The sequence below is a fragment of the Drosophila suzukii genome, chromosome 2R (assembly GCF_043229965.1).
Source record: "Drosophila suzukii chromosome 2R, CBGP_Dsuzu_IsoJpt1.0, whole genome shotgun sequence".
Taxonomy (NCBI): domain Eukaryota; kingdom Metazoa; phylum Arthropoda; class Insecta; order Diptera; family Drosophilidae; genus Drosophila; species Drosophila suzukii.
Window position 1 is genome coordinate 2541393 of NC_092081.1, and position 27299 is coordinate 2568691.

Here is a 27299-nt window from a genome sequence, read left to right on the forward strand (position 1 = left end):
CCACCTGAACACGTCTGTACATAAAGACAGTGATATCTTCATATTCTCGGATAGTCAAGCTGCCCTCAGGGCCCTCGACTCCTACACAACGAGCTCAAAAACAATCTCTGAATGCCGCAAATCTCTTAACGAGATGGCCACTCATCTGAGAATCAGCCTCATCTGGGTGCCTGGGCACCGCAACATTGAGGGCAACTGCATAGCAGACGAGCTGGCAAGACAGGGGACAACCGCCGATATCCTTCGTGATAAGGACACGGTAGGGATGCCCATGGCTACCTGCAAGCTCCTACTCAGGCAGAGATTGTATACTCTTTCCAACAACCGTTGGAACTCAATCTCAATATGCCACAATTCTAGACTCACATGGCCAAACTATAACACGAAAAGAACAAAAACTCTCCTACAATGTAGTAGGGAGGACATCTCCACTCTCCTAAATGCCCTCACGGGCCACTGTCTCATAGGGACTCATGCGACAAGGCTGGGTCTAAGTAACCACGACTTCTGCCGCAGCTGCAAAGAGATAGACGAAGAGGAGAGCATCGAACACCTCCTATGCTTCTGCCCAGCGCATAACCTAAAGCGCTTTCAAACCCTAGGTAGCTACACACTTCCGAACCTTGCGGCCATCCAGGACGTAAGCATTCAAAAACTACTATGTTTCTTAAGAAGAACAGAATACTTCGCGAAGGCAGTAAACCCATGAGCTAGGGAAACGGATCTTTCAGAGATCATGTGGTATCACAAGGGGCCCATTGTGGCCTAAGTGAGGGGACTAATATTTAGTCTCCAACCACTCCTACCTAACCTAACCTAACATCATACAGCAGCCATAGGAAGGATATGAAAATTAATGCCAGAATACCTTATATGCCAAGTACCTTATATTTCGTTTTCGGTAAACATAAGCGGTACTAAATTAAAGCGAAACATTATCCTAATACTTCTGTTATTATTTTTTAGTTTTCTGAAATTCGGAAAGCTCTATACATACAATGCTCCCATGGGAACGACCTGCAAGGGTATGGAATCTTCGGCTTGCAGAACTTAGTTTCCTTTCTTGTTTATTATGCTCCATGCTTTAAACTTTTTTATCCGAAACATAAATTATTTTGCAGATAACAATCCATTACTATATTTTTTGTTACCAAAAAAATAAAAACTTCTCGAACGCCTTTTGAGAAAGTTTTTAACTCTTTCTATCTGTTAGAAAATGTGGGATATTACTGGATGGATGTTAATAAATGAATAAGTTGTGTACATACTGCCCTTGTTTTTACCAATCACCATTTGTGTAGCCGTTCACCGGTTACTCTAGCTAACGTCAAATAAACGGGTACCTCTGCCACCACCGCTCACACCTGTTGCCATGGTCCATTGGACCGCTATGATCAGCAATTGAACATCTTTTTGTTACTTTTGGCTTTTGATTTCCGTGACCCTTGAGCTGCAGACATGTGTGTGAGGCCCGAACGCACTTCTTCACGTGGAGGCGAACGGACTGTCAAAACCGTCTTAACAACATAATACCCGCCGACAATCGGGGCCAACTGATTGTTCCCCGTCCTCTCCCACACTCCCGGCCACATTGAAATTTCTTTGAGCCGCTCTCGAAATGAAGTGCATTTGCGGTAGCTGCGATTACGAAAAGATTTCGACTTAAAATGTAATTAGAGCAATGTGATGGGGCGAATTTTATATAATAGCGCCAAGTACAAGTTGTGTTGAAAATTCCCTTTTGATTCGTTCAACAATAACTTGACATCAATTGGGCAACTTTTGTTTCGCTGTCATTGCCTTGGCAGCTGTTGCCGCAGTTGCAGTTTCGGTTTCCTCAGCTTTCGATCATTTTTCAAAACGTCCAAAGTAATAAAGTTTTGCAAATTTCCCGCTTAATTCATCAAGTGGACACTTGAGAGCCCTAAGCCAAGCGGAAGCAAAACTTAGTCAAACATTTCGTGGGCTTCGATAACCATTTGCGCTTTTTTGTCGCCCAGCTGTTGACATTTTAAAGTTTATTGAATTGTTGCAGCTAGAAGAAAAAGAAAAAATTAACATTTAAAAGAACAGACTCAAATTCTGCAGCAGAAGAAGCATTTAAGATGATTTTTCCTCGAATTTGTTTTGCCCATTTCGTGCAACATTCAGGCGAATCACCTGTTGATGGTTGTTGCACACTGTTGCTGCTGTTGCTGTTAGTGTTGTTGTTGCTGATAGTGTTGCTGTTGCTGTAGAACCAAAATACATTCCAATCCCCGGCCAGGCGCACCTTTTTCAAGCTAAAAATGAGTGAATTAGAATAGCCAACTATGTAATTGCCGCATTTTATTGCCACCAGCAATAGATGTTGCTGCTGCCGTTGTTGGTGTTGCTGCTGTCGTTGTTAGTGTTGGTGTTGCTGCCGCCAAGGCAGGTATTGTTATTGTTTTCCCAACTATTGTTGCACCTAGACCTAATGTTTTTGTTGCTGTGGCGGCTTCTGTTGTTGCTGTGGCGACTTGATGTTGCTGCTGTGTTTGAAACTGTTGCTGCCGCCATGGCCCTCTGAATTTGGTGTGAGAAGTGGTCGAAGCCGCAGCGATCATTGTTTTATTTTGGTTTAAGTCCAGACGAATGATTTGCATTTTTTTCGGCGCGGAGGCGCGTTTTTTACCATTTGCTATTTATAGACCAAATGTCTTGGACTTCTGATGGAATAAATGGAGTTTCCGATAGATGCGCGGTGAAGGCGCATCAAATGTCGTTCGATTTGCTTGGCATTTCCCCTCGATCATATCTGCTATACAGAAAATACTTGAGCTTATTTTGGAGGTGACATTAAAAATAAGTAATGGTATTGGTAAAATAAGAATGTACGGGGAAGTTTTTAAAAACATCAATACAAATTGTTCGCGTATTCAGCGCTGAACGGTTTCTGTAGCACCCGCGATACATATTTTTTCTTCTTGATGTATTAATTCCTGGTAAAACTGATATTCTCATTAAAAACTTACCGAGTAATGATCATTTTAAAGTTGCTAACGGCTCCATTGATTGCTTTCATTAAGGCCATCTCCTTTGGCACTTCCTTCTGATTTGATTTGATCTCTTTGCCGGAGTTTCCTGTTGATTGCTCTCATTATTCCAGCGAGCAACTGTGATAAGTTTTTCCAGCGCTCCTGCAACAATCTTCGGGCTAAAGTCGAGCTTTCCCTGTCACTTGCCACACTTGCCACCATTTTTCTTAATGGAAATTTTCATGCTCTTGGCTTTTCCTTAGACAAATTAAGCGAATTTTTTCTGCGTTCACACCTTCCCCAACTTGTGCATCCTCATTGTCATCGTCATCTTCTGCACTTGCGTTCATTGCACCCAAAAAAAGGCGAGAAGAATGAATTCGAGGCAGGCCAAGTGGAGGAAAAAGTTGTGGAAAACTTTGCACCTAACATAAATCACATCTCAGACCAGGCTGCCCGCCCTTTGCCACGCCCATTGCCAGTGTGTGTGGGTGCATTTGCATATTCCAATTTTGCATTTAATCAATTTACACCCACCCACAGAAAAACCCTGTGAAATAATGGAGGAGGGCAACTCTGGCAGCTAGACAATTACCAGCATTCCCTGACATCGCCTGCCTGCTCGCATCATTTATCCTTGTTAATTTTTATTTAGCCAGCTAGAAAAAAGTCCCTTGGCTCCAGTTTTTCACTGGGCTTCATCCGGAGGTCTGAGCGATTGAGTCGTAACCTGCGTTGACTTGTTTACGTGTTTTCTCTGAAGCACGGATACAAAAGCGCAGATACAGATACGGATTCATTCCGGCTCTGCGGGTGGCACCTGCAGTCCATTCGGTAACTGACTGACTGCAACAGACGACGAGCAAGTTAAGCGGAAACGAAGGACAAAGGACGATTCTGATTGAGACACATGTCCCACTGGCATTTACTTGTAGTCAATTAAATGCGCTCTGAATCAAGTTAATCAAATGATTGAGTTCCCTAGATCTTTTTAGTATATGATTCCTCAAATGAATTAGAAAAAATTGTATTTTCTTGGTACTCAATTGTACAACTTTAGAAGCGAGAAATTCTAAAATCATAAATAATATTATTTTGGGCACAACCGCTTAGAAGTAGCTTTACCTTAAAATAAATGCTATATTACATTTTTCAAAGGTATTCTATAATTTAAATTTATTTATGTGTTTCCTTTCCGCCCTAATATTTTGCTTTAAAAAAATGTTCAACAAAATAGTTTCCTTTTTGTGGTGGCATACATCATATGGTCTATAAAGTCTTAATGAAATATTTAATCAGAAAAGATACCTTTAAATACAAAGTAAGGAAGAACCCAAAGTAATTCATTTGCTCCTCTCCTTCGAAAAAAGGAAATTCCCCAAATAGCTCTGCCAATTGTCGCTGCCAAATTTTCGCACATTTTGATCTGCAGCAGATAAATTCCTCCCCGCCACATATATCAAATACAGTGGGTGACAACATTTGGCCAAGTTTTGGCAGGGCATTAGCCACGCCCCTAAGTTGCTTATCAATTGCAATGTGAGCCCACCGAAGTTGGCTCCATAACTTGGTGGTGAAAAAGGAAAGGTGGGGGAAAATCCCAGGCATTTAACTCGCAACGACAGACCCCCCACAGCCCCTGGCAAGCGACTAATGGTCAAAACTTATCGTCAAACTTAAATGGGATTTTATTATCGTCGCCGAAAACTTCAACTTCGCTGCTCCTTCGCCATTTTTTTGGCTTCACATGCAGCCTGAGAATGGGCTTGGTCTCAGGGTTTCCGAGTTGCGAGGGCGTGGAGTATAATTTTTCTTCTTTTTGCCACGCCTAATGCGCTGATTTATATATAATACCATAATTATAATGCACTTGGTTCTCATGGATTGCTCCACAGAATTCATACCGCAACTTTTGAGGTCAGCCCACATAAATCTTGTCAAAATTGTGCATTCTTCTATACTTTTGTTTTAATTAACTCGAGAATTGCTTAATTACCCAGAGAAAAAACAAGAAACCTTACAAAAAATGCTCACAAAACTCATAAGAAGTGCACCGCCGTGAGTGACGTGTGCATCTCTTGGCCTGGTCGCTTTGGCAATTAATGTCAATCAAGTTGGTAAGATTGAGTACCAACTTGGGCCATGATGTATCCGAGCCATAATACCTCTGAAGGAGAACGTACAGTTCTGAGCGTTGGAAACAAATCATTTTCATACTTTTTAATGTCAAAACAATTAAACCATCGAAAATTAAAAACCCAAAAAGATCATGTTCAAAGTTACGTATGTCACAGTGGCAGCCAAAAGGTGCCGAATTCACCATACCGCCACTCCTCTCCAACATATTTAATCAGAAATTCCTTGGTGGATTTGTTCAAAGCTTCATAAATTATTCAGCAGAAGGGTGAATGAGCATCGAATATTTTCCAACGAAACCATAAATATAATTTGGGTTTTCAGCTCCATGTGAAGACTTATCTGGCTGACTGTTTGGGCCAGCCACTTAAATTAGTTAATGAGCTCTGCATGAGTTCGTCATGAAAAACCGAAAAACCTTAAAAACAAAAACATAACAAACGCAAAAATGCAAAGGCAAAGGCAGCAGAACAAATACAGAGGGTAATGCCAAAAGCAAATTAAAGGTGCGGAGCCGGAAAGTGGCAACAAATTGGCTAACGACACAAACAAGCCAACTACAGAAGTAAGCGAGACTGAAATTTGTTTCTACAATTGTTGGCAACATTGAACTTTAAATGGTAGCAGAGCCACATGTGATTGCGATTCTTGATCTGTGGTATTTTTCATACATATTTCTGTATCTGCGATGACATCGAAACTGGAAGCCATTGGCCCGGACTCTCGGGCCAAGTACGTCACGCCGCTGACGATGATGATGGGGCACAAAAGCCGATGCGATCGATCGATATTCCAAGCAGGCAAATTAATTAAACAACAATTTTTGGAGTACAAGCAATACAAATTGTTGAGAGCACCCAGCAGAATCACCTTGACCTTCGGCGATGATAAATGGTTAGCGGATGGACGAAGATCGCAAGAAGAAATTTTGCTACAATTTTAATTAAAGTCAAACAAGACTTTGAGCAGATCGAAATTGGATAGTACTCGTACCGCAAAAGTGCCTGCACTTGGGAAAAAATATATTATTATGTTTTTAACGGTGCTGCTCACTGGTTCTTGAAGTTGTTCTATTTCCAACTAACTTATAATTAAACATAATAAATTGTAAATAGAAGAAAAGGAAACCACTTGTTTTTATACCATCACATTAAGTTTTTGAAGTGCAATAAAAGAAGCCCAACAATTTTGTAAGTGATAACGATGCTAGTAAAAATCAAATGGTGTGGCAGTCATTTGGGAATCATTAGATTGTTGCTGAAGAAGAAAGGCATTTTAATAATATATATATTTGCAAGGCTTTCTAAAGGCTACCACAGCTATTGGACGATTTTCAAAATTTAATTAAAATAATTTATTATTCTGAGTGTGGGAAACAAAAGCCAAAATCATAAAAGGCCAAGCGGAAGCGAAAGGTCACTGGCAAGGCTTGAATAATTGCTCAGGTAGTGCGTTAAACGCACAATAACGAACATTTAAAAGTCAATTATGGAAGAAAAGGCGAACGGAGCAGAGCGCATCTGCCAATTCAATACCATTCGAAGGTTTGCCTCGAATCGATTCCGTCAGGCATTTCGCAGTCGCCTTGCTGAAAGCTGCTCAATTTGTCAGAGACCTCCGTTCACGCATGCTGTCAGTAATTTATTGATTTCACTTTATTGCACATCGATTAAACACATTGGTTGGCATTGTTTGCATGCGTTATTGCACTGGCTCCTTAATTTAAAATACATTTTTCATGAGCTTAAACTAATTTGAGCAGTGCTCAAGTAACCAGAAATGAGATGGAAATCACTTAATATCTATGATAGCATTTGAACAAGAATAGAAAATGCAGAATGTCATTATTTGGTATTTAGTTGAACAATAAAACAATGAATGGCCAATCTGGGGCGTATGTTCTGCGCACAATTGTTCTTTAAGTTGTACATGGGACTTATAAGCTTACCCTTGAATACAGTAATCGACGCTGCGATGCTCAATTCTATGTATTTTTGGTGTAAAAGAGGCCTTAGAAAGAATCAACAATATTATCTCTTATTTTAAAAGCGAAATGGTCGAAGGAAGTCGAAAGTTGTTTCTTAATATTAACCGATTGTTTTATGTTTGTCTTAGCTATCTGCATTTTGGTTTGAAAAGAATTTGAAAGACGTTACAATCGTTATTTTAATTACAATCTTTTGCTTCGAGTCTGTGTATGTTGCTCAAAATTCTTGTTGAACTAAAAAAACAGTTTTGAAAGTAATTTGTCCTTCTGTTTGGCTACTTTTAATCTCGCGTTACCTGCGAAAGTCATTAGCCAATTTGGTAACTCTTCAATGAGTCGGTGAAGAGGGCTCCTTCTATAAGTATATAGCCCTCCATAAACTGACCCTAGTCAGTGGGTTATTGCACATTTTTAGAGGAAAGACCCTATTAGTAACTTAAGGTAGGCCGCTTGGTGTGGACAGTTCAGTGCTTCGCCCCGCTCTCGAAGCTGACATCCGCATGGAAGCCCGTGTCGTCGGCGTGGTAGATAACGTTCTGGATCCTTCCGTCCGGCAAGAGGATGTGGTACTGGCCGCGTGTCACGCCGTGGAGATCACGATTCTGCTTGTGGCCAAAATCGTTGCCGGTATGGAAATCACGTATGCGATAACCGAACGCATACTTTGAGGCGTACTGCTGCAGCTGCAACGAAATCACAAGGGAACGGGCGGGGAATAAGTTAGTTATGTATTTGCGTAGATTGCTCAGTAAACCGATAAGTTGCATCCTCCAAAGGGGCTGGAATCGGTTTTCGGCACCAGCACCCCCTGCCCTGCCCCGCACTATATGCACATTCCACACTGCTGTAGTTGGGGGACTCGTGCGCATGCTGAAAAGTATGCGATGCAAAATGCATTAAGCACACTGTCATGTACAGTGGAGACTGAACGCGACAACTGGAACACGCGCTGTGACAACTGTAGCTTAAGTAACAGCGAATGTAAGAACGTATAGGGAAATTTTGGGGTTGTGACTGGAACATCAACACCCTAGGGCTACGGTCAGAAAACCAAAATATTTGAATTTTAATATAAGTCGGAAATGATACTTTTCTGGAATTTCAAAATTTAAATTTCAAAAAAATTAAAAAAAATGAGTTAGTTAGTATTTACATAGAAAAGGTTCCGATATTGTTTTCCGATATGTTTTAAATATTTTTGTTTAGACAAAACAATAGTGATAGCGAGGGTATTCTCAGTGCCTGAGTCGCGTCAATGGACTGCAAAAGCAGAATTGGGTCTTAGCTGATTTTGGGAGTTGCAGGGGCTGGTGGTGATTGGGATGTGGAGTGGGGACACGAGGTTGTCTGTCACTCGCACGGCTCGTTTTGTTATGCATGCGATTGTAAATTGTATCGTAATGAAATTTGCAACAATATACGAGACCAGTCCCCGAGTCCCCCATCGAACCCCCTCAAAATCTGTGGCATTCTGCATGCAGCATAGCTGTCGTTTTGTTGTGTCCTGAACAATTTTGGCTTTGCCTTTTTATTGTAAGTATTTCGCATTTCAGCCACATGAAATAAAATAAGCAGGCGGATGTGTGTTCGCGGGTGTGAGTGTGCGTTTCCGTTTCCGCTCATTCAAATGTTTTCGGGATCCCGACGACAATTGTTGGCAACTTTCGCTACATGTTTTGGGCTGCTTCTGTGGTTTTTATGGCCTGGCCCAAGATTTGTGCGCCAGAGGGGCGTGGCAACTTTTTGATATGTTAATGAGTTGTAAATTAAGTTTAATTAAGTTACATTGTTGACTAGATTTCACTGACTGCGGGAAATGTATTCCATGTGACGGAACAAAAGTTGTTCAGGCTTTAGAAAGTGTATAGACCTAGCACAAGTGTTTTCTTTTGATTGCAGTCCTGATTGACATTTGTTTTAAGGAGTTTTCCCCCAAGAAAAGACTCAATTTGATTGCATTCTCCCCCTCATCTTTTTACCACCAACGCGATAAACATAATTAATAAATTCTCTGCTTCAGCAATTTGCCAACATTTGCACTCTCCTTCATCTCCTAATGAAATGCAAAAAATATTTCTGCGATGGTAAGGGCTTCATTAGGAGCACGGTAAAAATGTTAATAGATTTCTATATGTCTGGGAAGAAAAATTCAGAATAGACCGCAACAGCGGACGAGTATGCAAATTTGTGGGTAGAGTCCAGACGAGATATAACATTGTGCAGCAAGACTCTGCGATTCGGAATTTCATTACCAGTGGGTCTGATTAAAGTGAACATAATTACAATGCAGATAAAAAATGTCGGGGCAAAACCAAATGTTTGCTGCAAAAAGTACAGAGCCCAGCGAAGTGGAATCCGAATCAGATCACGTGCCATATTGAACTGGACCCTTTTTCGGATGACGTGGCCGTTTTTTGCGCCCCGTCTCCATCAGATTGCGATGGATGGATAAACAGATAGATGGCTGGCCAAATATGACAAAAGTGCCCCTGCGAGCCAAGTTTACTGCTGGATTCGATGGGCACTTTTTTGCATTTAACACGTTTCCATTGGCGCTGGCTCTTAGCGAATTGTGCAGCGAAGTCGAGTGCAAAATGCAATTGCAGGCCAAACTACGTGAGTTCGTTTAGTTGCGAGTGAGCGATCAGATGGCCGAAGTATGTCCAAATTGACATGCCGACCAGCTCCGACTTCTTTCAGGACGAAAAGCAATAAGCCATCGCCCGGCTCCTCTGGTAACTTAATGCGCACTTCCGAGCCCCAACCACTCCCACTTCCTTTGGCCCAGAGGAAAATGCTTTGACATCGGACATCCAAGGCGTTGGCTGACTTTTATTTCTTTTAATTTGCATGTAATCAGCATTGTTATTCCCGGGCCCTTCCCCCTGCCCTCGTGTTCCGTGGCTTTGTCATCTCATCTGCGCTCATTAAAATGTTTTTGCCTTTTGTTTGCCCTGCGGCATTGGCCTGGCCTTAACCTTCCCCTGGCCACTGCCCTTGTGGTTAACCCTTGCGGCCCTGGGGGGTCAGGATGTTCATTATCCGTGGGCGTGGCTCAAATCACCGTGCGACTGGATTTCATTGTGATTTTCCACTTAATTCGATTTGTTGTTTGCCTGTCAGGTTTTTGCGGTCGAAACATCAAGAAAAGTTGGCCAACCACCGACATTATTATGCCCCCGGGCTGTCAGTGAAAAATAACACTAGCCCAGTCCATAAGTATATCAAAAGGGACAGTAAAGTGCCTAGTAAATTAAAGCAACATAAACTTAATGTGTTTTATAAAAAGACAAAAAGTAACAGTATTCCTATAAAGTTATTAAGCCTCAAAATATAACTGATTGAACCTAATTAAATGATTTAATAATTAGTGCAACATATCCCTTTAACTTCTTTTTATAACAAGTATATATAGGACCCCACTTTGAGACAACCCCCATTAGTTTTTAGCCACACTTTCTCTAGACAAGGCTACCAAAGTGGTTGAGATAAATTACATGAAATCAAATGGGATAGCGGACAGCATTAGATTTTATGGTATTAAATTTCCACATGACTCCAGCCTGGTGAGACCCCACTTAATCTCGTTCTTAGCCATTCAAATCGTTGCGTTAGCTACCCTCTTCAATTAGCCCATGATTTGCACTCAGCCGGAAAGGATTCCGTACTCCCCTCGCCCAGTGCCATAGCACTAATCCCTGTTGGGTAACTAAAGCCGCCGCCCAGGACTCCTGCCACGCCCCTGCCCACGCCAGTGGCCCAATGTGTTGCGTTTATTATTCACACAATTCGTTTAAGCGCTGCAAACACCTCGAACCGAAGCCCGAAAACCTCAAGGGACACAGGCAGAGATTGGGAGACTGGAGAGGAGGGGCGTGGGCATCCTGTCCGGATTGGGCAGGATCAGGGGACGTGGCAGCTGCAGCTGCATGCTCATTTAAAATTGAACAGGAGCTGGGACCGAGGATGGCCGGCAACCGGGTCGGGCCAAATCGCATTTAAATGGAAATAAATGTTGTGTCCAAACAATTTACAAAAACCAATTTTACAATGTAATGCGTTCGGAGCTGCTTCAATGCCATGTGCTTGTGGGTGATGCCTGGCCTGAGGACGGGACCTCGGAAGGGCTCCTTCGTGGAGCGGGAGTGCGAAAATCCCCCTCAAGTGGAACGTGTTCAACAGCGTTCGTCAGGCAAATGGATGTCCTGGCTCGATGGTGCCACACGGCAGCCATTGACACAATTGCCGCTGCCTTGCGACGAAACTTTTTGGCCACGCAATTATGACCGCTGCAGCTCGAGACCCGAAAAGAGCATCCGAACAGGACGATGATTAGACCGGCGGACCTCCTACGAAAATTGTTGTATAATTTTCGGGAGAGTGCCGAAAAGTGGGGGAGCATTTTAAATGCAACCACCCACAGTTTTTATGGCTCGCTTGTTAGCAATTTTCATTTTTCGAGCTGTGGCGTCTCCGACCAAAATTGAGTTATCAGTTTGTTGGCTCTGTTCTCGGGCTGATTGCGTGACAGCTGCTGCTCCTGGAAGTCCTCCTGCTCCACATCCTTGTTATCCCGGGGAGTCGGACCTGCAGACCTGCCGGAGCGGCAGCTGAAAAAAACCATCTAACGAAATGGCAGAGCAGCAAGAAAAATGTCAAACTACGTGATTTTTATGCGAATGTGACTGTCAATACGTTGCAAACATCATTGGAATAGGAATAGGAATAGGAATAGCAAAGGCAATGGCAGGGACCCGGCTACATGTAGTTCTTCCCCTCTCGGAGGGCAGAATATTAGCTGTCCTTGTAGTTGAAGATGGGTGGCTGTGGTTTATTATGGTTAGCGAATGAAGTGAAGCTAATTTAAAGTCAACCATCGGGTCGGATGTGCTGGGGCAGGCTGGGTAAATCGACACCAATTTCGTATGCCTTGTTCGAGGCTTTCACTTGCAAATTTCTTTAAAAGGAGACACACTGAACACCCATCAATTGCAGGACAAAGGCACTCGGAGCACATTAGCAACACATGCCGAGAGGAATTTGGGGAGCCTTTCAGCCTTTCAGGGGAACCCTCTGCTGGGAATACGAAAACCCTTTTGTCGAGTGATTCGCAATCCCCGAGCAGAACTTTTAATCCCGAAACATATGTTGGAGGGCTCCATTAAATAAAACTTAAATCCCTGGCAACCTCTTTTCAACACTTGCAAAAATATGTTGTGCCCCACACTGCCCAACAAAAAGTATAAGGCAAAGAAAACAAGCAACGGCAAAGGGTTGAAATAAAAATGAAATTAAAATATGTGAGTGGGAGCCAGAAAATATTGCACCTGCAGATGGCAAGCGAATATACAAACAAACGCAAACATAACACAGTAGAGCTGAGGTAACTTGAACTTGAATCTAAATCATTACTTTTCCTAAGACTTAAAGACAGTTTTTCTCTATTTTCAGATCAGTAAATTATGCAAGGTATTCAGAGTCTAAATTTCAGACATACTTAAAAAAATTTCATTAATGTTTGATCTTAGAATCCGATAACACAACCATTTAAGGTCTCGTATGAAAGAGCACACTATGAAACGATAAGTTTTCTGAGGCTTACCAAACACTCCCTATTATTCGTTTTAAGAGAGTTCGTTGAAGGCAATTTTCCCTGTACGCCGCTTGAGAGACTGAGTGACGACCATTACCAACCATTTCGACCACAATAAAATGACAAATGCCCGAAAAATCTGACCATGTTCGCACACGTTAGAAGGAGCGGCAGATGCCGTCAAACAAGTCCCATGACGAGCACTGCAACGGCATGTTGGCCAGCCACCGCCCCTCCTCCCTCCTCCTGCTGGCCAATCCGCCCAAAGCGGCCTAACCTCCACCCAAACTTGAGCCTAACAAGTGTCGTTTGCCTGTCAGGGACGGACCGACCGGACGGACCAGAAGCAGGAGCAGGACAATGTCTGGGCTTCCCTTTGCTGGGCCATCATGGCCATCAGGCGGCGTTTTTGGGGTTTAACGGCCGGACCAACCGACCGACCGGCCAACCGGCCAACCGACCCACCAGGCTTAGTCCGATGACGACAAGTCCAACAACTCGGACAGGACAAGGCAAAAGCCTATTAAAAATCATGCTAAACGGCAGTAAAACAATGTGTGCTTCGGCACCAGCTCCCAGATCCCACTTTCGCCAGCCGGTTGCGACTCCATCCTTGTTTACTGGAGCTGCTGCACCCTTGGTCAGGCGGCTTAATGCGCATTAACGCCAAAGTCGGGTTCCGAGTGAAGCTGATATCCCCATTGCAATTCGGTGGCGCCAATAAATAAAATGTAATCAGCTTTTCACCCCCGACTCGACGATTGAGAGCCGAATAAAAGTGCTGCTCGGTGCAAAACAAAATTCAGCTCGAAAACAATTTTAAGTGGATTGGCATTGGCGGAGGAGAGTTGAGGAGTGGGAAAGCAAGTTGTTGCCATCTTGACTGGAAAGCGGTCCTCTTGGCCTCTTTGTGGCAATTGCATTTTGGACACTGTACGTTAACACTCTACTCAGACGAAAAGCTTTTCAATGGCACTATAATATAATTCTCTGGGTTTTTGCATCACTCGGAAATAGTTTGCAATTGCCTTGCAAATTAGATTCACACTCAAACCGTAAGCTATTTATATTTCTGGTAAGTGCAATGTGTTATGTGTTATTATAGATGGTTACTATGGTTCGAAATTAAATGTTTTTTGGCCTCTGTAAGCATGGGGAAAATAGGTTTTTTTGTGACTAAGCCACTAAACTACTAACTACTCGAAAGCTTGAATATCAAAAAACAATAATAAAATCAATTTCTACAGTTTTCAATTTAGAGAGAGTAATTAGCCTGTTCCCAAAGGGACTTAAGATGTTGCGGACTTTTTAGGCCCATTAGTGGCCAAACCGAGTTGATACAAATTTCCAATCACGTTTTCCTTGAAGTGCCAATGACAGTTGGACTACCAAATGTTTGGCCCCAATATGTTCAGTATCATTTTATTCGTACGCCGGTAGAGAACAGATCGTTTGTTTTAAAAAGTCCCCAGAAAAAATTCTCCGTCTTCTTTTTTCGAATTAGTTGGTTATTTTTTCTTAGCCTTTGTTTCGGTTTTCGTGAAAATTTCGAGTGTGGAACCAGACGGACTTGTTTTAAACGCCCAAAATCTTTTGTATTTAGTAACGTTGAGGGGATTTTTGGAGACCCTAAACCGATTCCGAAGTATCATAATATAATCAAGCCAGCCAACCGCCATCAGAATGAACAAGCTACGTCAGTTCCACTGCTCGTTGAAAAGCGTGAGTGCCCTGTGCAAGCCGCAGGTCCTGTCGAGTGCAGGGGTGCGATTTTCCTGCGGCGAGGGCAAGGCGATAATGAAGGGCGTGGTTGTTGGACTGTACCAGAAGGAGGGCGACAAGGACCCCAAGCTGACGCCGGCGGGCCAGAAGATCGACCAGCGGGTCCAGGGCAAGCTGATGAAGGTCATCTGCGAGACGAAGCTGGACGGGCGGCTGGGGCGCGGCAAGGTGTTCCACAACATCGACACCGAATTTGCGGCCGTGGCCGTCGTGGGCGTCGGCCTGGAGGGGATCGGGTTCAACGAGCTGGAGATGCTGGACGAGGGCATGGAGTTTGTGCGCGTGGCCGCCGGCGTGGGGGCCAGGTCCCTGCAGCAGCAGGGAATCACCAATGTTCTGGTGGACGGCATGGACTACGCGGAGCAGGCGGCCGAGGGCTCGCAGCTGGCCGTCTGGCGTTTCCCGGACAATCTGTCCAAGAAGAACATGCCGCTGGTCCCGACTCTGGAGCTCTTCGAGTCGCCGGATCACGAGGGCTGGACGAGGGGCATCTTCAAGGCGGAGGCCCAGAACCTGGCGAGGCGCTTGAGCGACGCACCCGCCAATTGCATGACTCCCACCATGTTCGCCCAGGCCACCGTGGACGCACTGTGTCCGTGTGGCATTACCGTGGAGGTGCGGACCATGGACTGGATCGAAGCCCAGAGGCTGAACGCCTTCCTGATGATCGCCAAGGGCAGCTGCGAGCCGCCCGTGCTCCTGGAGCTGAGCTACTGCGGCACGGCGCCCGACGACAAGCCCATCCTGTTCGTGGGCAAGGGCATCACCTTCAACTCGGGCGCCCTCAACCTGCGACCCTGCGAGGGCATGGACGAGTACCGGGGCAGCATGTCCGCCGCCGCCTGCTGCGTGGCCATGATGCGCTGCATCGCCGCCCTGTCGCTGCCCATCAACGTGACCTGCATCATCCCGCTGTGCGAGAACATGCCCTCCGGGATGTCCGCGAAGCCCGGCGACGTGGTCACCCTGCTCAACGGCAAGTCGATGGCCGTGCGGGATCTGGACAAGGCCGGCGTGGTGGTGCTGTCGGACCCGCTGCTCTACGGACAGAAGACCTACCTGCCCAGGCTGGTGGTGGACATAGCGACCCTGAACACTGGTGTGAAGAAGGCCTTCGGTGGCGGCGCCACCGGAATCTGGTCCAACTCGCACTACATCTGGAAGCAGTTCCAGCGGGCCGGCTCCATTTCGGGCGACCGCGTGTGGCGCCTTCCTTTATGGCAGTACTACCGGCGCCAGGTCACCGACGAGAGGTCCTACGACCTGAGCAACGATGGCCGAGGACTGGCCACCTCCTGCTTGGCGGCAGCCATCCTCCACGAACTAGTGCCCTGCGTGGACTGGGCGCATTTGGACACCCGCGGAACGGGACTCCTGACCAAGTACGGACTGGTGCCCTACCTGACCAAGAAGCGCATGACGGGTCGACCCACTCGCACACTCGTTCAGTTCGTCTACCAAATGGCCTGTCCGGAAATGAAGTGAGGTCCAATAGCCGACTGCGGTGGTTATGTTGCCGTGTGATGAGTGCTTGACGACTGGCCGGAGACATCTTCGGCCAAGTGTTATAGTTTGTTTTGATATTTCCAAGTAAACCAAGAATTTTCGGCGTAAGATTGTGGTTTATTTCGTTGTGGCGGGACTTCGAGGGGGATATTCGGACTAGTATTCGTAAAATGCGAAATGTAGTTGAAGAACCGAGTTCAATACATAGAAATATAATTGCTTTTTAAAGTCTTGCGTTAAAAAATATATTTTAATCTATTTTGATGTTGTCAAAATTTTAAGTGAATCGGACAAACAGCGAATATAAAGCGTTTATATATTTGTGTGTGTGGAAAACCAAGTCAAATAAATATATACAAGTATTAATAAGATCTTTAGCAACAGTTCGTGGTACTTTATTATACCCTTGCAGAGGGTATATTGATTTCAGTCAGAAGTTTCTACGCAAACTAGTCTCTCAGCTTTAAAGCTATCGGGCTGAAACTTTCCCAAAAGTCTTATATCTTTTGCAGGTAGTATATAAGTCGGAACCAGCCGGATCGGACAACTATACCTTATAGCTCCCATAGGAATAATCGGACAAAAAAATTAAAATAAATTATTTCTTTGGTGTTTTTTAGCATATAACCTCCTAAGCTTGGAAATAGCATTTTTTAGTTAGTTCTGAATTTCGAATTAAATTTTATCGAAATCGGACGACTATATCATATAGCTGCCATAGGAACGATCGGAAAATTGGTGGAAAAATAATATGAAACAAATTATAGCTTCGGTGTTTTTTGACTATTATCTTATACTATTGGGAATATCATTTTTTGTGTTTTTAAATTTAATAATTATAGCTGCAAGGGTATACAAGCTTCGGCTTGCCGAGGTTAACTTCCTTTCTTGTTTTTTCTGCATTTAAGCCTTTCAAAAGTATTAATTTTTGGAAATGTGGCTTTTTAAAAACGAATCGTTTGTCACTATATCCTACTATTCCCTATTTAAAAAAAACCGAATTGGTCATATATTCACAAAAAAATTGTCGAAGATATTTTGACGAAGGCATTTCAATTGTAAGTCCCCACCAACCTCTTAAAAGATATTGAGAGTTACAACAAATTGATACGACAAAGTAAATACTCCGCCCATTCCATCTTAGTTCGATTTTAATACGACTATCGCTGCCTTTGGTCCTTATACTCGCTATTTTGCCGGGATTGTCCCCACCTGCTGTACTTTCTTTTCTCTGGCCCATCTCAGGTGTGTCTGGTGACTCTGCACACACACTCTGCTCATTTCGCATTTTCAAGACACTTTTCGTGGCCTTTTGCCTGGCTGCGCACAAAGACGCACCATTGCCCGGGACTTTGCCTTCTGGTTCGCCAAAGAAATACAGATAAATTAAATTCAGGAAACCCCAAGCTGCGCGAAAGTTTTTCCGCCAGTGAAAGAAAATGTTAATTCCGAGACGCATGTGGAATGGAGTGCATTTCCCTGGCACACGCTCCAAGTGCTTGAGGTTGGCCAAATGAATATATACCCTATCAGCTGCCATATATCTATATCAATTGGTCCAGACAGCGCCCCAAAATGTCGGCCCGACACAAATACACTTGTACGAAAATATGTGTGAAATGTTCTGGAAAATCTGTACAATAAGGACCTTCTCTTCTCCGAAACTTAAAGACCATGATGTTTGTGATGGCATGAATCAGACCTTGAAGACCATTTCGGAACCGATACTGTGAGATCTACACTTATTATTGTAATCTTGAAAATGGAAAGTATAAAATTGGTCCAGGAGTGGAGCTAGTTTTTCTGAGTGCACTTGCAGACTGCAGTCGAACGGATAGTACTATATAGTAATGAAAGACGAAGTCGTTTGCATTGCTTTTGTGGCTGTGTTGCCAGGTACCAGACGAAGGATCGCAGGGAAGGGCCTTGAGAAGTGGAGAGGGCTGGGACTGGCTAACGACATTGAAAATGCTTGTCGAACTTGAAAATTATTCGATTAAGTGCATTACCGGCGAGACATGGATCGGCAATCAAACTGAATTGCACACAGAGCGGCACCGGGGGGCGAGGTGGGCTTAAAAGGTTGTGCGGAGGTGCGGAGGTGCGCAGGGAGTCCTGGCGAAGTCCCTGCTGCAGGGGATTCCATTGTTGTGACTGCCGCAGTGTCGTGCAATGGAGTGTCTATCCGTCTGGCACCGTGTTTGTTTGTGGCCGCCCCAGCTCGTCTTATTTATGCTGATTGTGTTTTTGCCTATGCCAATCAATGGGCACGCTTTCGGAGAGCGCTAAGTCTTTTACCCGGCGCCCTGAGGTATGCTTTAATTTAATGCATTCGGGGGGTTACCAGCCGACACTACAGTGAAACTTCCTCGGGGCGAACTAACACATTAACGAATTTTGGTATGGAAGTGTCTCAATGGAAAGAAAATTAGATTATGGAATTGATTAAACTAAATTAAAATATAAATCTTTTTAGCTTGGTAGATATGTTCCCAACAAGAATAAGTTTTGATATCGAACTAAAGCCATTGTATATTTGACATTTTAACTGGTACTTTAAATTCGAGAAAATATTATCTAAATATCTTTTATGAAACAAGATGAGTTACAGGTAGTTCCACTTAGAGAAGACCATCTGCCACTGGCTTATACTTGAGGGGTGAATAAATCTTCGGTTCTTAAGCCTCCAATCCCAACTCACCGACTTGTCCTCCTGGCTGTGCACAAAGTGGATACCATTCACGCCCTTGTCCGCATCCAGTTCCGCCGGCAGGACGGTGGCCACAAGTCCGTGGTGCTGCTGCTGGACGTGCTGTTGGTGGTGCTGGTGCGGATTTTGGTGCTGGACCTGGTGGAGCAACTGCGTGGCCACCGTAGGGTGGTGCACCACATGCTCCACCGTGGTCACCGGCTCCTCCGCGTTGGCCACGCCCTCATATCCGTTCGACAGACCGTGTCCGTGGGTGTAGTCGATGTAGGAACTGGGTGTGGGCAGCTTGGAGGCCTCGCTGCTGGAAGCCGCAGGCAGCTCCTTGACGTCGTTGTTGCCCGGCTCGATAATGGGCACATACTGCTTGGTCTTGGCCATGCCTATAAGCCGACCCGGCTGGACGCCCAGGGAGCCGTGATCCAACAGGGTTTTGAGAGTGGGTGCCGGCGATGGACCTTGTCCTGGGTGGAACAGGATCGGTGCCGTACTGTCCTGTGGGCGATCCACCAGCTGCTTGCCCTGCCTCTGTAACTTGGCCTGCATTTCCTTGGCCAGGAGATAGGTTAGGCCGTGGATCTGGTCGTCTGGGGACTTGCCAATAAGGGTGGACAATTGCTGGAACTCTGGCAGCTGCTTGTAGTGGTCCTTAAGGCCATCCGGCTGGGCGTGGTACTCGATCTTGATCAGGGGGGAAGCCTCCGGCTGGATGTCGTAGTTGTAGGACTCCTGGGGTTTCCCGTAGATGGCAGGAGCTTCGGCCAGCAGAGGGTCTGGCTTGGAAGGCCTGAACTGTGGCACAATCACCTCCAGGTTTTGGGTGGGCGGTGGAGCCAGCTCTGCGGTGTATGTGTGGTGCACTTCCTCCACTGCGACTGTGGGAGCTGGCGCCTCCTGGACCACAATGGGTTGGGCTATTGTGGGGGCAGCTGCCACATAGCTGGGCGTGTATACGTAACGGAGTTGCTCCACCACAGGAACTGGTTGGATGTGCACTTGGACGGGAGCTGGAGCTGCAGATGGCTCTGCCGGTTTGTTGATGTACTTAATATAGTTACCCAAAGGCTTAGCCCCATAGGATAGAGGTTTGGCCTTGTAGTGCTCGTAGTCGGACTTCTGGGCAGGAAGGTACTTGACATACGCCTTGCCACCAAGTCCATCCTTCATCAGGTGGCCGATGACCTTTTGAACTTCATGGGGCAGTGCGCTCAAGGATTTCTTGCTCTTCACATGTCCAGAAGAGAGAGGTGACTCCTTATAAACATACATGCGCTTCGTTTCCGCCGTGGCTTCTCCCGTTAGTATGTCGTTGTCCTCAACCCGAGGAGTGGGTGTGGTCAACTGGGAAAAATGGGTCTTGTTCCGTGCCTGGGTTTCCATCGTCAGGAGGGTGGGTACAATCTCAGATGACAACTGTTTTCCGGCTCTTTGGGGCAAGGGCTTGGCATCCGCCAACTCAAACTTAACCATCTGCGGAGCGGAGCGCTTGGAGCGCTTCGTCTTGCGAATCCTCACTTGGAAGGGCTGCTTCCTAGCCACTTGCGGTTTTGGCTGGTGAAAGTCAGAAGATCTGGTGGCCTGGCTTTGCAGATCCAGGGTGCGAGCCTTCTTGATCAGTTGAGCTGTCACGGGATCGGGTTCCCTGGCGTCTGTTTCCTCAAATGGAATCATCTGGACTTTAAAATCCGCTGGTTGCTGGGCTCCAACAACCGATCGCCTCTGACGACGAGGTTTCCGGGACTTAACTTTTGTAGCCTTGGTGGTACTGACAGCCGGTGAGGGTTCCTGAGTTGTACTAACTGGACTCATAGGAGTGGGATTTTCCTTCAAGGATCTGGCATGGTATTGTCGCAGGATTTGCTTTAGTTCCGGACTCGGTTCCACGGCATCCGCTAGTTCGAAGCGCAGCATTCTTGGTGCTGTGGGCAGCTGGCGTTGTTCGCGCTTGATCCTGGAGTGGACTTGGCCCACCCGCTTAGGATGCTGATCCTCCAGCTGCTCATTGTACTGATTGAATGCCGCCAGGTAACTATCGTCCGTGGGATTGTCAATGTGCCGCATGCTCCGGAAATTACGCTGGTCAAAGTAACGCTGCATATCCTGGTGAAAATTGGATTTTAGGTTCGGTGTCTTACAGTGCTTGGGTATCTAGTATTTACCTCGTACGAGGAAAAGGTTTCCAGAGACGGTAAACGCTGCCAGGTATCTGTAGACTGACACAATGTCAGAATCACAGTCAGGATCAGTATCTAAACAGGAAGAGAAAGTGAAACAAAAGGTAAGGCTTGAATTTTTTCAATAAGTACAACCTATGTCTTTGTTAACAAGATAAATTAGACATTCAATTATTGAAATAATACATTTTTTAAATGTAAAGTTTCTCCTAAGCTTCAATACATGCATTCAATACATACATTTTTGCTTTAAGACGCAATCGTATTGCGTATTTTTGGCATATATGTAGGATCGGCGGTGATTGGTTCTAAAATAATCTCAACAATTACGTTTAATGACTTTATTTAATCGAGAAACAATAAGATATTCAGTTTTACATCTTCTTCCTCGGAAAAACAGAAAGCAAAAGCGAGTACTCGGTGCGACCATTCTTTTCGTGCGGTATCGATTATAATAACAACAAGAATTCCCTAAGTAGATTCATTTCGATGGATAAAGCTGACCATCACAAAACTTTTGCCTTATGGGGCCCAAGCCAGTTTGTAGTTGATTTACTAGGGTGTTCATTATCCTGTAGAAATTCCTACTTTAAGGATCTCTTTCGGCTCAAAAACGGATGAAAGTTTCGAAGTCCTTCGGTCCCTTCCCAAATTTTTCTAACAGACCTTAAATCCAATCCTATCCTGGAGATGTTTAAGAAAGGACGATATATCGATGGATGGCGGATTTTTATAGTTATTTGACCAATCCAGTTATGTTTGTGTTTTCTGATCATCATAGTTTGGGATAAAAATGTCTTTAATCAAGCATTTAAAAAAGAAACAAACTTGTTCTTTGTTTCAATCCTAAAATTACACATCAATTACAGTATTGCGGATTTCAAAAAGTCTTTTCGATAAATTTATTTAGTAATTTGTTCATAACGCAGTCGTAAACAATAATTTTTGACCATCTGCGAGGGTTGAACCAACTTTGGCTTACAAAAAAAGAGCCATAAATAATCCGAGTATGTCCACTCCTCCACCTGCTCTTTGGTCGTCTGCCCACTTTCACTTTCCACCGATCCGCATTTGGACGGAAGCTACAGGTCCGACTGCAACTGGATCCTGGCTTTAGCTCAGCTCGATTCTCGGCTTGGACTGGACTCTCGAAAAATAAAAGTAAACACACCAAACGAGTTGCGCACGCGCTCCTCTCGATCGAAGTTGGGTGTTCGCCTGGCCGCCACTTTCACGTCAACATGTTGAACTTGGCTTTTATGGCCATTAAACTCATCGATGCTCGATTTCAATTGCTTTTCTTGCACTCTCGGTTTACGTAAGACCAATTATGGTACTCGAATTGGTTTGGTCAGTGATGCAATGCACCCAGCTGTATCATTAACTTACATTTCGCGATGGACTGCGATAAGAAAGTTGTGGAGGTATTTTAGTGGCTCAGTTGCAGGAACTAAAGTAAATCCAGCCAGTCAGCTAAACTTTCGGCAAGTGCCACAAGGCCTTTGGCCATGTAAATGGCTACATTTTGGGGTCCCCTGACTTATCTCACTTTTTTCCTCAGCAGTTATTTAACTAAGCCCATCGAGCTAAATCCAAATGAACTGTCAACGGTCGTTAAAAATGCAACCGCGTAAACATTTAACGGCCGTTAAAACTGCGCCTGAGTGAATTTTTATGAAGCTGCCACGCCCTGCGCCCATACTAGCCCCTGTGCCACGCCCCGTTCTCCCGCCCCTTGGGGCTAGTAACCTGGCAACTGCATCGCGTTTTCTATACAGAGGGAAAACACCCAACCTCAGGCCGCACAGTTGGGTTGCATAAAATTTTATGTGCTTTCTATTTAACACTTTCGGGCGGGTGGGTTATTCTGGGTTTATTTCCTCGCTCGCAAAAAGTGTCTTTTCATTCCAGTTGGGACACGCGCTGGATTCGTTTTAAAATTCAATAGAAAGCAGCGATAAAAATTGTTGCTATTTGCGTTTGTTTCTGTTTGTTCACTCGCATTTTATGTCCTTAAAAGTGCTGCGAAAACTAGTTAACTATTCCTTTACGAGCCGCTAAGAGGCAGAGGAACGGGGCTCTCCGTCCATCTGCATTGCATTTGAAAAGTTTTCGTTTGTTTTGACATTAGTTTCCAAATTGAAACTTTAATATTTGCAGGAGGAGCTAAAGTTTGATTAAATTACATTTTTACCATTGGCTGTTCTGTTGTACAGCTGCTTACAAGATATATTTATTGTACCGACAATCTGAAAGTGCTGCACAATCTTTTATTGTTCTCGGTTTATTTTACAAGGCGTATAATATAGGTCTTGTTTGGGTAAGGGAAACAAACTGCGGGTGATACTTTTAGTACAGTAACTCGGCCTTTGACGACCTCTTTGCTTCCAACGCAGCTAAGGGGAATCAATTTTTGTTTAATCAAAGAAGCTTCAGGAAATATTTCTTGTGGCTTTAGTGAAATTTAATTTCATAATAATCATTTCTAAACATTACGCTTTGTTAAGCGTTTTTGCAGTCCGCCTCGAGGGCAAGGTCTTCAAACCAATCAATACATCCATTTCTCCCTCTGGACTTTATTGTTCTGCTCCGAAGCAGGTTGCTTCATTAAATGGTTTCTGTAATTGCTGTTGGCCACAAGTTTGTATAATTGTTGGCTGCAACATGCGCTTACGGCATCGCCTCCTGTTGTATGCAACAAGGCGGAAAAACGTGGCTCGGCTCCCAGGCCAGTGGAGAGGGCCAAGAGCCGGGCCAGGCCAAGACCAAGAGCAAGAGCAGCCCAAGCCCAGTCGAGACACCAGAAGAAACTGGAGCAGGCAAAAGGCACAGCTTGGGCTAATTGTTGGCTGTGGCAGAGGGAGGTGGCTGGGCAAGTTACCAACTGCAGTGGCGGCAGTTAGAACCAGTCGGTCTTTTTCTCTGGCCAAAACCCCAGGCAAAGTCAAGTTCAAAGCACATAAAAGACTTGACTGGTCCAAAGAGCGGCAGGGAGATGGTACTTCCTGGGCCACAAGGAAACTTGCCTCAAAAGAAATGCCAGAAATGGCAGCAAACTTTTTTCCATCCACTTAAATTGCAAATTTCCAGTTTCGATTGCAAATGGGGCTGCATTTTCCTTTCGTCCGGCAGTTGGATATGGATTCCGATTGCGATTCGGTTAGATAACCACAGCGGCACACACAGCCTTCATAAAGCCGGGGTCATAAAATCAAGAGAGTTTCCCCAAAGCGAAACAATCAATGCCAGTTGCGTAACGAATTTCGCCAAAAGACTTTGAAACATTCGCACTCGGCTTATGATTTTTATGGCTGGTAATTAAATGAGTGCGGGAAACGCTGTGGCCCAGACCCCGAGCGCCTCTGTTCCTGGCTAATTGAAGTTCAAGTGCAATGAAAATAAATTATTTGCAAAATGTGCGGGCCAGGAAAGGGGAAGAGGAGACCATATGGAATGACTGGATCGTCCATTTCCTGCCCGCAAATGAAAATCGCAGCGACGGCCGACATTTTTCCCAGGCCATTTCGCCCGAAGACTCTCCACTGGCGCTTGTTGTTTTCACGCCTCGATGGCCCTCGCAGTTGTCGGTTGTTTATATTAAAATTTCAGAATGATGAACCCCGTGCACTTACCATTAAGGTGGGGCCGGCGCCGCAGATAGCCATTCTCATTTTCCTTGGGTCGCCTCGGATGTCGGACGTCGGCGGAAGTTCGGGCAAATGAGGCGTCAAGTTGCACGTTGCACGCTGCACGTTGCACGTTGCACTTTTCGCGTTTCCACAAAAGTGGCAGCTCAATTTGTAATTGTTGTTTAAATTTCTGTTATTCTCCCACGCTGTTTTCTTTATCTTGCTATTTTTAATGCAAATTGTAAGTGAGTTTTTTCAGCGTTGAACTTTATTGTTTGCTGCCTGGAAAAGTATTTGATGAGTTTGCTAAGCTATGTCAGGAGTTAATGGCGGAAAATGTTTTTTAAGCACTCGCATTATTTGTACTAACCACTCACATTACTAACTTTATGCTGTTATGTGAGGTTTAAGTGGTTAATAAAATGCCTTCAAGGAAATTAAATGTGTTTTTAAACAAAATGTATATATTTAGACAAATTGCTATTCAACTGTATATTTTTTAGTCCTTTAAATTTTGTCTCGCCTCTCGCATTATTTACTTTTCAAAAATCAACTCGACCCCTATGGCCTACACATTCTATACCCAAAATGTGATGTGTTGGGAACTATAAGAAAACTTTTCTGTTGTTCCCAATTTTGGAATAAAAGTGTAAAATTTACTACGTCAAATTTTGTATGATAGCGATATTAGCCAATCTTATATTTTGATTTGGCTATCAAAATGTATTTGAGGAAATGAGTTTATTTTAAACGGTTTTGCACTTTTGAAATTCACTTTTGCCTGTTAATACCACAATCCTGTAATGGCTTATTGCTCAACTTTTAGTTTAGCGATTATTTAATTTATTTTGATGCCTAGAATATAGTATTCTTGTTAGCCAGCACTTTTAAGAAATGTAATGAAAGTCTTTTTGCAAAATGATATCCTCATATCCTTTGCGGAAAAAAACAAACTTTGACTATTCCATTCAACTTTGTCTTTGAGCTTTGTTTAAACTTGCTCGTCGCAGTCCTCGTTCGTTTCTCATTTGTTTAATGCGACTTTTAATTTGAGTTTTCGTTTCGCTTTGCCTTGTTTACTTTTGGCTGGAAAAACTGAGGAGGAAAACCGCACGCTTGCGCGCTGCTGCTGCAACTGTGCCTCGAATTTTCGCGCCACTTGAGTTTTGTGTGTGTTCGGGCCGCGCAGTTTTCACGTAGACGGCCGGTTTGTTGTTGCCTCGCTTCTCGCTTTTCCCATTTTCCATTTTCTTTGCCAGCAGACTTGGCCTGGTCTGGTGTGTTGCTATTCCATTTTCATACTTACTTTTTGTGGATTTTTAGTGTGGGCATAATAAGCTGATGATTAAATTTGCAACGCCCAGAAGGAAGTCGAATTCGGGATTTGTTCGGGGAAATGCATTTGCATTCCAGCCCGTTGGGAAAAATGGAAATTATGAGAGTCTTGCGTTGCTTTTCATAGGATTCTCAAAAATTAAATTTGCATTCTGATTCCCCAACATTTTATTTCTTATTTATTTCTTAGAAAATTTTATTAAAAATAATAATTTTATCTTTTGTAGAGCATTCCTTTTTCGCTTTTTAGAAACTGAAATTTTCACCACTCACTTGATATTTGTCTTTTAGCTGGCTGCATTTCAAGCATCTTTTTTGGCCATGGCTTTGGCCCAGGCGTCAGCCAACTTTTGACCATCAACATTTGCAAATGTTGCTGTTGTTGTGCTGATGACAAAAAATGTTCAAGTTTTTGTTTCGTTTGTGTGCATTTTTGTGTTTTTTACTGTATCGTGTGCGTGCCTCTGAGGATAAAACTGAACTCGGTGCCGTCATGGTTGTATAATTAATTTATTAATGGCAACAAGAGAAATGCCTTGCCACGCATTTCCTATAAGGCTTGGCTGATTATGTGATTTATAGGAAGAACTTATCCCCTCGGGAGGGCGTGGGGAGGGGCATGGGCACGGGGCACGGGCCACGGGGATCCCAGCCCATGGGAAAGTTCAACTGCAGATATTATGCAACAGGCAACCGCGAGTCACGCACGCGCTGCCGCCGATGAAGTAGCTGACAAATTATCTTTATTTTATTTTATTGCAGCCCATTGTGGGACTCCAAAGCGGCCTGGAGTGCCGAGGTCGAGCTATCTAGTGGAGTGCATCAAACCTGGGCCAGATGCAGAGCCGATTGGGGATTTTCGGCTATGATTGGTGGTTGCCAGCGGAGGGGCGGTGCGAGGAGGCGACTCTTGGCACTTTCACATTTGCTTTTGCTGGTGTTGAAATTGAGTTATTAGAGGAAAGCCATGTAAGCGGGCAGGGGCGTGTACTGAATCTGCTAATATAGAAGGGGAAAATGTCTTTCCTAAGTAAGAAAACACTGTCGAACATCCCTTAAAATAATTATGTAGACAAGAGGAAAATAAATCTTTAACGTTTTCTATTTTGATTTAAAACAGTTTTATTTATTTATTTATTTATTTCGCCAACAGTTGGTACCTTAACTGGCTACTTGTATATTACTAAACTAAATACTAAGGGACGAAAGGTAATTGTAAAGGGTTTTCTTAATTAATTCCCTAGGAGAGCATGGGTCCAGCCGCATGTGAGATGGAAGTTTGTTCCAGTAGAACAAGGCTCTACACAGAGGCTCATTGAAGCAATATAAACTATTAAATAAATACACAATTAATTTTTATTTTAAACTGTGTTCCCAAATTAATTTACGTTTATCTAAGAGGCGAACATACAGGTGGGGAATCCCAACCATTATTTCTTTTAAAACCCCCT

At 44.3% G+C, this 27299-nt stretch overlaps 2 protein-coding genes across 2 annotated transcripts; one reads left to right on the forward strand and one right to left on the reverse strand.

Annotated features, from left to right (window-relative positions):
* Positions 1 to 7266: 7266 nt before the first annotated feature.
* Positions 7267 to 25633, reverse strand: Cpr50Ca (Cuticular protein 50Ca). The gene is made up of 5 exons (XM_017087391.4): positions 25594 to 25633; positions 24517 to 24795; positions 20870 to 20959; positions 18705 to 20810; positions 7267 to 7805 (listed from the first exon to the last, which is right to left on the reverse strand). The coding sequence occupies exons 2-5, from the start codon at positions 24553 to 24555 to the stop codon at positions 7587 to 7589; spliced, it is 2454 nt and encodes an 817-aa protein (XP_016942880.3). The 5' UTR covers positions 24556 to 24795; positions 25594 to 25633; the 3' UTR covers positions 7267 to 7586.
* Positions 14127 to 16111, forward strand: S-Lap7 (Sperm-Leucylaminopeptidase 7). Its single transcript, XM_017087521.4, has one exon. It carries the CDS (start codon positions 14399 to 14401, stop codon positions 15980 to 15982), a length of 1584 nt encoding a protein of 527 aa, XP_016943010.3. The 5' UTR covers positions 14127 to 14398; the 3' UTR covers positions 15983 to 16111.
* Positions 25634 to 27299: the final 1666 nt, after the last annotated feature.